The sequence below is a fragment of the Arachis stenosperma genome, chromosome 8 (genome assembly GCF_014773155.1).
Source record: "Arachis stenosperma cultivar V10309 chromosome 8, arast.V10309.gnm1.PFL2, whole genome shotgun sequence".
Lineage (NCBI taxonomy): Eukaryota > Viridiplantae > Streptophyta > Magnoliopsida > Fabales > Fabaceae > Arachis > Arachis stenosperma.
This window is the reverse complement of record NC_080384.1, coordinates 51,720,293-51,730,852: the sequence shown is the minus strand read 5'-3', so window position 1 is coordinate 51,730,852 and position 10,560 is coordinate 51,720,293. Positions and strand designations below refer to the sequence as shown.

The 10,560-nt window shown below is 33.7% G+C and overlaps 2 protein-coding genes across 6 annotated transcripts; one reads left to right on the top strand and one right to left on the bottom strand.

The window, feature by feature from the left end:
* The first annotated feature begins 917 nt into the window (after nt 1-917).
* LOC130943858 (pyridoxine/pyridoxamine 5'-phosphate oxidase 2) lies at nt 918-5,128 on the top strand. 5 transcript variants are annotated; one of them, XM_057871908.1, is made up of 9 exons: nt 918-1,071; nt 1,208-1,257; nt 1,335-1,392; nt 1,703-1,735; nt 1,847-1,942; nt 2,190-2,369; nt 2,468-2,728; nt 3,174-4,338; nt 4,533-5,128. In XM_057871908.1, the coding sequence occupies exons 1-7, from the start codon at nt 988-990 to the stop codon at nt 2,567-2,569; spliced, it is 603 nt and encodes a 200-aa protein (XP_057727891.1). In that variant the 5' UTR covers nt 918-987; the 3' UTR covers nt 2,570-2,728; nt 3,174-4,338; nt 4,533-5,128. The 5 variants fall into 5 exon arrangements, with proteins under 5 accessions (XP_057727891.1, XP_057727894.1, XP_057727893.1 ...); XM_057871911.1 differs by having other exon boundaries at nt 2,202-2,369; nt 3,174-5,128; XM_057871910.1 differs by having other exon boundaries at nt 3,345-5,128.
* LOC130943857 (laccase-6) lies at nt 3,159-5,679 on the bottom strand. The gene is made up of 6 exons (XM_057871905.1): nt 5,515-5,679; nt 5,092-5,243; nt 4,768-5,012; nt 4,527-4,655; nt 3,375-4,316; nt 3,159-3,289 (listed from the first exon to the last, which is right to left on the bottom strand). The coding sequence occupies exons 1-6, from the start codon at nt 5,644-5,646 to the stop codon at nt 3,159-3,161; spliced, it is 1,731 nt and encodes a 576-aa protein (XP_057727888.1). The 5' UTR covers nt 5,647-5,679.
* Nucleotides 5,680-10,560: the final 4,881 nt, after the last annotated feature.

Below are 10,560 nucleotides of genomic sequence, written 5' to 3'. Positions count from 1 at the left end.
TCTTAAAACTATTTTTAATAAAAGATTTTAAATATTTTATTTTAATAAATATATAAAAAATATATTAAAAAACAAAAACTTTATATATTTTCTATAAATTTTTCAAGGTAACCTTAAATCCCTTTAAAGTTTTAAATTACCAAGATTTTACCATATTAATTCTTAGCAATACATTAATAATAATAATAATAATAATAATAATAATAATAATAATAAGAATAAAGTATTAAATTGGTTTCTATGTTTGGGCATAATTCTGTTTTAGTCCTTAAGGTTTAAAGCGTCCTATTTGAATCCAAAAAAGTTTTATTTAGCATCAATTTAATCCCACAGTGAGTGTGAGGTCAAACTTAAATAATTAATGGAATGTCCACGTAATCTGGAGAACAAGTACAAGTTTCAGAGGTACAAAATTAACCATTGATGCATCAATACATTTATTTATTATTTTTCTTATAATATAAATAAAATATTTTCTATAGAATTAAAGAGAATGATAAATAATTGTATTGATGCATTAACGGTTGATTTTGTGCCTGAGCTTGTACTTGTTCTCCAGATTATCGATTTTGTTCTTGTACTGTTGTTATGTAGGACATTCCGTTAATTATTTAACTTTGACCTCACTGTGGGACTAAATTGATGTTAAATGAAATTTTTTTATTCAAATAAGACACTTTAAACTTTAAAAATTAAAACAGAAACATAAGAACCAATTTAATACTTTACCCTAATAATAATAATAATAAATTTTGGTTTTTTATGATATTTTAGTATTTTTTAATTTAATAGATCAATGACTAATTCGTAAATTATTACATACAATAAACAAAATTCACTCTTCATAAATTAATTACTGGACTAAATCAACTTGGTTATAACAAGAACAGAGTTAAAACTTAAAAGCCTAAGACCGAAAAATTTTAAAAAGAAAATAAAAAACTAAAAAAGAGAAAGAAAAAAAAAAAAGAAGGATCATCATCGGAAATGGCGACCGTGGCATGGAAGCAGCTCCTTCTGAACGCTCTTGAATCCAACTCTCATCTCAAGCACTCTACTTTCTTTCAGCTCGTACTTCATTTCTAGCTCCATTTTCCTTTTAATTATTATTTTACAAAAATTGAAACCAAAAAGATTGTAATTTCGCTGCGTTAAACTCAACATTACTTACTACATTCATGGATTCTGTGTTGCGAACGAATTTCAGGCAACGGTTGGAACCAACGGAACACCTTCCAACCGCACCGTTGTTTTCAGGTTCTCTTCACTCTTTCTCTTTGCTCCCTTTTATTTTTATTTTTTTTAGTAATTTTTATTTTGTTGCTTTTTTTCAGAGGATTCCAAGACAACACTGATAACATCCAAATCAACACTGATGCCCGCAATCGCAAGGTTTCTTCTTTAATTTTTTTTTTCTTTTCAAAAAAATAATTTTTTACATTTTTGTTCTCTGCATATCCGTTACTGAATTTCAGTTTGGGAACTAAAAATTGAGTTTTTGTTTGGAATTTGATTGCTAGGGTTGAGCTGGTTTGAATATATGTTAATCATGTTACTTAGCATAGTTATTGGCATGATTAAAAGCGTGTTTGTTTTAAGTTGAATTTGGATTAAAACAAACAATGAGAAAAAAAATTGTTATGGTTTTCATTGTAAAGTAGGTACTTACTTGGAATTCCATATTGGCTTGTCTATAATGTAGATTGAAGAGCTCAAGCGTTGGCCCTCTGCTGAGGTGATTTTTTTTTTCTTTATATGAAGTTCACTTTGTTATGTATAGGTTCAGGGGAATGTGATATGAGACTCAGTACTTTATTTCTATTTTAATTTTTGTTTTTGTTTTCAGATATGCTGGTACTTCACAGATTCTTGGGAGCAATTCCGGATACATGGGAACATAGATATCATTGACGGAGCGAATCCTGACCCACTGAAACTTCAGGTTTGATGAGAAATTTTATGGTTATTGTTGAATCAAATTCTGTTAAGTAGCTACAACCTTTACAATCTACAAGATCGAGTGTGTTCAGATGATCCTATGTACCTATTGCAAAAGAATTATTAGACAATGTGACAGGAAACAGATTCTCCATGTAAAGAAGCTTAGAAGTTTTTATAAGTGCTTTGTTAAGTAGTTCTTGTTGTGAAATTTTCTTAAAAAATGCTATGTTGTTCCCTGAATATATCAGTTCATACTGCAGCAAAGAGAGAAATCATGGTTTGCGAATTCACTGAGATCAAGGTCACAATATTTAGGGCCGAACCCTGGTCTTCCGCGTCTAATAGAGCAAGCACAGCCAGAAGTATCTTTAGATCCTTCTACAGGTCCAGTTGATGCTTTTTGTCTGCTGATCCTAGAACCAGATCAGGTAGTAATAACAAATAACTTATATCTCTCCTTGTCTAGCATTAATATGTACCTTCTTTTGGTTTCTGCATATTCACTTTTGCTTCAACCATTTTACAGGTTGATTACTTGAATCTGAAGAGTAATCAGAGGCTCACTTTCAAAACAGTTGTTAGTGCTGCCACAGACAAAAGCTGGGTTATGGAAAGGGTCAACCTGTAATCAAGTTCACTGTCGTATTTAGACTTCACTTTAGACCATTCATTGCATATTTCGAGTATAGGAGGCAGGACTGACCAGAATGTTCCAGTCAGACTTTCATCATACAACATACGATAGATCAGCATTTGTGCCTGTAAAGGTTCTGAAAAGTTTAATGCTGTACGTTCTTGATACAAATCGTTATAGATTGGATTGGAATTAGCTTCGTGTGTATAACATCTTGTGGAATAACTATTTATCACTTTGATTTACAATTCATATTTCTATGTTTTTGTTCTAAAATTATGAAGCATAAGCATATAAGACTCAAACTAAAGGGACAAAAAAGATTTTCATTTTATCTATTCATTTTGTTTCTTTACATCCACAATGTTTTTACTTTTAAAACAAATGAACCATTGACATGTATTACAGTTACAGACTAAAGAACACCTGAATGGGAAAAAAAGGTCCTAGCCATCTGTTAGTGCTATACCCTCCATTCTAAAATAAATATCACTTTCACTTTGGTACATTGAAAAATCATTGCAAAAAAAAAATGGTATTTATTTTGAAATGGAGGTAGTATCCGTTATGATCCATTGATTGTCTAACATTGTGGCAGGTCCGCTGGAGGAGAAGGTAGGGACTCGGATTCCCCTTTTCCGTTGTAAACTATAAATACCATGCCTAGCCCCCATGATTGGTGTATATCAATGTGGCAATGCATATACCAGACGCCTGCGAAAATTATCAAAGTTATTTCAAGAAATCAATAAGTCCTGTTGTTTAACAGGGAAATGAAATATACACTAAGGATTTTTACCTGGATTATTGGCGACAAAGCGAATTGCTGCCCATCCACCAACCGGAACTCCAATCGTGCTCATGTACGGAGGATCGACTAAGTTGAATTTCGCAGTTTGAGGGTTATAATTTCCTGTACCATAGCCTACAACATAGAAACTGTGGCCATGGAAATGCATTGGGTGGTTCTCAATGTTTACTGTTCCAGTGTCCTGGAAAATGAGTTGCACCTTGCTACCATACTCAAGGACTTTTGTTCTAGTCCCATTCAATGACTGTGTGTCATGTGGAATGTTATTAGGTGCGCCATTGACAAAGTTGTAGAACTTAGATGGTCTGTCAGGAAAATCTTCGGTATATGATCCTTTTTTATTCTTATAGTATGCTTCCAGGATTGAAATATTCGGATTAACAAAACTTATGTTGTTCATCGAAGCTGCCAGCACCCCGTTATTCATGGCTTGGCAGTTCTTCTTCGGTGTCTTTGAATGGCATTTTTGAACATTCAATCCAATGGTGATGAATAGGTTTTTATCAATTTCTTTGAAGACATCGACTTGGTTTAGGCTCCTTAATCCATCCATGACTGTCTTAACGGCAAGTTTATCGTCGAGTTTGGGTAATTTAGCTGGCAAATATAAGCTATTAGATGCAGCTCCTAAATAGTTTAAGCAAGCAATTGCTGAAACGTTTTGATAATGAACAATTCTTCCTGATTTGTAAGGCGCCACAGCCATGGAGTATTTCCCTACGGGTTGATCAGCAGTGACAAGGACATTCAATGTTTGGCCTGGTCCTAACATCACCGTGTCCGTGGTGAACGGCTTCGTGTACTCAGCATCAGCTTCCACAATTGTTAGTTTGTGATTTGCAATGGCAAAGAAATTCTCAGTGTTTAAACCAGCATTGATCAGCCTCAACAAATATGTCTTCCTAGGAACCACATCAAGTTGATAGACATCTGAAATTATGAGGAAGAAAAGGTAAGACAGAAAACTATGATGGTTACTACTTTTGTTCTTAATAAGTCTCCTCTTAGATAAAACTATTTCATTATTAAAAGACCAATGTATTTATATGCAAATTGTATTAAGATACATTGATCTTTTAATGTACTACTTTGTTCAAGTGAACAATGGGAGTAATTGTTATCTTCTATCATCTTAATTACCATTAGTGGAGCAATTATAGTTGGGGCCTGGATGACCATTAATGGTGAATGCATCTGCTCTAGGAGGAGCTCCTCCACTTGCTAGAGTTGAATGCTCAATTTCTTGGAGATCCTTTATCCAATATTCTCCTGCCATATTTTGGAAAAACCAACAAGAACAGCATTACATTATGGAGAACAGGAAACTAGGAAACAACCTGAATTCAAAAACCAAGGAATGGAGGAGCATCTTGTAAGTTACCTAATAAGATTATGTGCTCTTGATACGGATTCTTGAAAGGGTAATGAACATTGGCCTTAGGGTAAACAACCATTGCACCATAAACTGTGCCTCTTAGCCAAGAAACATGTGCATGCCAAAAGAAGGTTCCCTTCTGCTTTGCCACCGTAAAATTATAGGTGAAACTTTGTCCTGATTGAATCGGGCACTGCGTGATATAGGACGGCCCATCGTACCAACACGATAACTGTTGCCGGATACCATGCCTGAGCATTTGTAAGTTCAATATATGTTAGTGATGAATGATGTTGATACTTTTGAAAGCAACTTAATGCATGGCATTACCAGTGAATTGTGATATTGAAGGGTGTCTTATTGGTAACTTTGACTATGATTCTATCATCTTCTTGTGCATAAACTACAGGTCCTGGAAACTTGCCATTGATTGTGACAATATCCTTGGTGTTACAAAGTTTGGTAACTCTTTTAGTTTGTACCTGCACATGTGGCAAAAAAAAAAAAAAAAAAAAAACAGCATTGAAAACATTGCAATCTAGGACAATGCTACTATGCACCAAGATAAACTTGGTGTATCATACACCAAAATAATTCAATGGTACAGATCTTTGCAGAATAACCCCTGCTAGATATACACCATTTAATTATCATGCACTAAGTTTAACTTGCTGCATTTAAGTCATTCCTTGCAATCCATTACCAAGTTAAATATAGTGTTACAATCAGCACTTTGAGATTATAAAATTATACCTTGAAATCATACAACCTTGTTGGTACTCCATTGGAACTTGCACATGCAATGAGTTTCACATTGTAGATAGTAGTAGATAACATACCTAGACAAAGCATAAATGAGATGACTAATAAGTTTGCCATTTTCATGAATGAGTAATTGTGGTGGAGGCTTGAGGTGGAATGAAAATGAAGCCCTTTTAAAAGAGTGGAATTCTTCTCTTAGGTAGAGTTACTTATTTTATTGGCCAAAAGTATCAAAAGGGTATGCAAGTTTTTTTCTTTCTTTCTTCAATTTCCTATATTTCTAATATTTGTCAGCTTTCATGATTCATATAGCGTGAGATGGTGATAATAAGGTGTTGGGGAATGTTATTATTCAACATGAACACAATGGTATTGGTAGGGAAGGTTTCAACAACACACCCTTTTTCTAATTTTTATGTATTCTCTTCTTTCTTGTCAACATTTTGTATTGCAAATCATGTCATTGACTGAGAATAGAGGGTCAGACATGCTTGCTTAACATTATCTGTCTTCAAACCCCACCACCACATTCAGAAAACTTCTTGCTGTTCAATTTATTTTCCATAAATTAGAATGTTTTTGTCATGTAAAAGAAGTTTAATTAGCTTGTAAATTAATCTAATTTCCAAATAGATATCTAGTTTTAAATTTATTTTTAGTCACGGCCTTATGCTGAGTACATTTTTGTAATCAAATCCTTAGAATAGTTTATCGAACTCTATGAATGTTAAAATTTACAGCGTAATTAAACCTTAAAAAAAAAATCAAGATGACATTTTCTAATGAAGTTGATTACTAATGTGTACTAAAATTCTCAACCTTTTTTAATTAGTGAAAGAAAAAAAAGTACTTATCATACAAAATTGGGATCTATGCCATAGCATTTTACTCTCTAATCTATTAGTTAACTTTTCATATGATCAAATAGTTGAGTTTCTCTAATCTACTGAAGTTATCACTAGCAAGTAATTAATATATAGCTATAAATTGATTATTACCATATAAACAATTCAACAAAGCAACAGCATTCTTTTAAGAAGTTTAAAAAAATAAATTAAATTAAAGCTCTGAAAAGACAAAGATTTAGACAACTCAAAAACGTCCATTCACACTTTGTATTTTAAGAGGGGAAGTTGAGTAAAAGGTAGGTTTCTTTGTATTGCTTTTGTTGGACATTTTCCCTTTTCTCAATCATAAGCAAAGTTGATGCACGCCTTCACCACCATTGTTGGGGGATGATTTATAAAACAAAACTATTATAAACAATTAAACATACATGCATGCACCCTTGTGAATATATATATTTTTTAAATTCAATAATTTCTATTAACCATCGTCCATCTTTTTTATGGTTAATTGATTTTGCTTTAGATGACTTTTCACTTGGTCATCATGCCTTCAGTGTATGTATTTTGCATGGAATCTCATTCACAAACAATATTCATCTGAAAAGTTATAACATTCTTCTTACAACTTACTTGAGATACATTTATTCAGTTAAAACTACACAACTTCTGAAAACATCTAGGACTTATTGATAAGGAGCTTCTGTTTTCATTTTATATTTTCTTTCCACCGTTACTCGAGTCTCAATAGTTCCTTTTAAAAAAATGCTACAAATGCCCAAATTTTAGTTCAATTTTGGTTGTTCAGTGTTCATGTGTTTAATTAGGTAAGATATCAAGATAGAGTTTTTTATTTACCACCTTATAAGATTGTTAAGAAGGAATATTCAGATAAAATCTTCGACAACCTTTATAACACAAGGAGTTAAAAAAAAGAGGTAATAACCAAATCAGTACCCGAAAGATTCAAATGCTAACATTTTAGTACTTGACTTTTGTTATTGACAAAATAGTCTCTAAAAAATTTTAAAATTTGACAAGCGTGTCTCCGAACTTGCCGGAGCAAATCTCCGGCAAACACAATGCTGACATGGCCACCGTATTTTGGTGACATGGCAAACCACCCCTCAAACCCTAAGCTCTCCCTCCCCAACGCAGACTCCCCCTCTATCTCCCTCCCCATCGCAGCCCTCCCCTACCCAGCGTAGCCCCCTTCCCCTCCTCCTCCATCCCCATCGCAGCCCCCCAACACACTCTTCCCTTCCCTTTTCCTCCCCATCGCAGCCCTCCCCTACCCAACGTAGCCCCCCTCCCCTCCCCCTCCATCCCCATCGCACCCCCCCAACACACTCTTCTCTTCCCTTTCTCTCCCCATCGCAGCCCCCTTCCCTTTCCCTCTCCATCGCTGCCCCCTTTGCATGCACAACAGAACACAATATCACAATTCAAATTACAATCTACCAATACTATTTGTATTTCTTTCTAAATGTATTACAATATTCCATCAATTACATTAAAAAAAAAGAAGAAAAAGAAAAAATTCACCTACAAACCCCCAAATTTCTTACCAAGATGATCATGTAAAACACTCTTATCAATTCCTTGGTGATGGTAACTCTTGCAAACAGTAAAAAACATTATGCACCAACAATCCCACCAAATTTACAATAACCAACACACCCACAATAACCTTGAAAAACTGCATAACCAGTTCTGTGTATCAATTGCTATAATAAACAAAACCAAGAAAATCACAAAGACAATTACAGATGAACATCAAAAGTGTGACCCAGAGGTAAGTGATGAACAAACACTTGAAAATTTTGGGGATTGCAGATATAGTGGAGGAAAAGGAGACAGCTTTGTTGGTGTAGAGGGAAGTGACGGTAAAGATGGCGGCGGCGGTGGAGAGGAGAGAGAAGGCAAAAAAGAAGAAAAGGTAACAGATTTTTGGGATGTTCAGGAATTGTAGCTTCTTCTTCTTCTTCAGATTCTCGTCCTGTTCTTCTCTGATCTGAGAGAGAGAATCAAAAGTTTTGCTTTGTAGTTGCTTGGAAAGGATGGAATTTTGAGATATTAGATTGTTATTTTTTTTATTGCAGAGATGAGATGAGATGAGATGAGAGGGAGGGAGAGGGAAGGGGCTGCGATGGAGAGGGAAAGGGAAAGGGAAGGGAAAAGGGGCTAGGATGAGGGAGGGGGAGGGATTAGGGTTTGGAATAATATTTTTAATTATAAATTCCAATTCAAAATAAATTTCTCTTATCAGCAAAAACCGGTGAACACGTAAGCATCTTACTCGCCGGAGCCATGGTCCGACAAGCACCAGGACACGCTTGACAAATTTTTAGAACATTCAGGTACTATTTTGTCAATAACAATAGTTAGGTACTAAAATGTCAGCGTTTGAATCTTTCGAGTACTGATTTGGTCATTACTTCTAAAAAAAAAGATGATCGGATTTAGCATCTATTATCCTTATTTATTTATTTATTTTTAGTTTTCTGTGATATTTCTAAACCTAATAGGTCAAGGACTAATCTATTGTGGATTTGAGCTCTATTTAAGAGTTCGCTGCTAGCCAATGGGTTGCTGCATGCACAATGCATGATTCGAATCCCTCAACACTTGCTTAAGTGGACTAGTTAACTAACCATTAAACTAATCCAACTTGGTTTCTATTACCCTTATTTAAAGACCTATCTTCACGAATGAACCACTAAAAATGGATTCGAGTAGACTTTCCATTTAGATTGAATCTACAAAATCTTAGGTCCAATCCATATGATAATAATAAGAGAAAAGGACAAATCGATTCCTGACTTTTGGTTTATGGACATTTAAATCCTTGAGGGTTTTAAAATATATTTAAGTCCTTGACCTATTTAAAATCTGGACATATCGATCTCTGAGTCTAATTTATCCAATTTTAAAAACCCTCTCATGTATGCATCTGTATCAATCAGGTCAGTACAACGGGAGTTACATTTGATTTTTCTGTTAAATCTGACAGACCCAAGTGAACATGAGGGATCGACATGTCCATGTTTTGAAAAGGTCAATGACTTAAATGTATTTTCAAATTAAATCTTCGAGAACTTAAATGTCTGCAGATTAAAAGGTTAAGCATTTATTTGTTATTTTCTCTAATAATAATAATAATAATAATAATAATAATAATAAGTTTTTGCAACTATTTGTCATTTTAACTAAATAATGTGTTTAATTGGAACACACTATACACCAACAAATTAACCCAACTATTCAATCAAATTTTTCATGCACTAACTACCAAAATCAAATCATCCCCTTTAGGCTTAGCTGAAAACTCTAATGATTAAAGATCCGTGTGAAGAAGCTGTGTAAAAAATGCTATTTAGGAAGCATTTTAAGAGCAAATTAAAGAATACATATATATATGCATGCTAATGCTAGCCAGCTAAGGCAACATAAATGATTATTGTGTCTTATGCATGCCATGGTATATGTATACAGCAACTTCTAAACCACGCTTCTAGCAAGCGTGTGATGTTGGCATTCCTTATTGGTTCATATACTAAAATTGAGGAATGTAATATCAACATAGCATGTTAAAACCTTTGACCAACATGTATAATATACGACATGTTAATTCATGTCTACTACCTCATTGCCTAAAATTCCATTGCACTCATATATTTCTCAATCTTTTATTTTGACTACTTTAGTGTTCATTTCCAGTTTTGGAATTGTTTGAACCTTTTTACCTAGACTAAGTACTAAGTATAAAGATTGTATTCAATATGTAACAATGTGTGTTCAATAAGAACAAGGATGAACCCACGCGTGACGCATACCAAAAGCAATTGTTCTACTGACCCTTTAATTTAATCTACAGTAGAATTCCTTTCTCGTATCTATCTTTTTTTTTTTTTTTAATTTAGACAATCTGCATCTTAAGAATTAAAAAGTGATAATTTGCATCATATCTTTTTTTTTTATTAAACGCATGAACTCTTTTAGGAAAGATTCTAACAAAAATTAATAGATAATATTTACATATGATGTTAACTTGTATGATCTAGCATTACCTGTCTTACGTAGATGATAATCATTTTATTGAATTGTTTATTACCTAAACGGTCATCAAAATAACCTTGTAGAGAGATGATAACTATTTGATTGAGATATTGTTTTGATAATTATGTAAGAG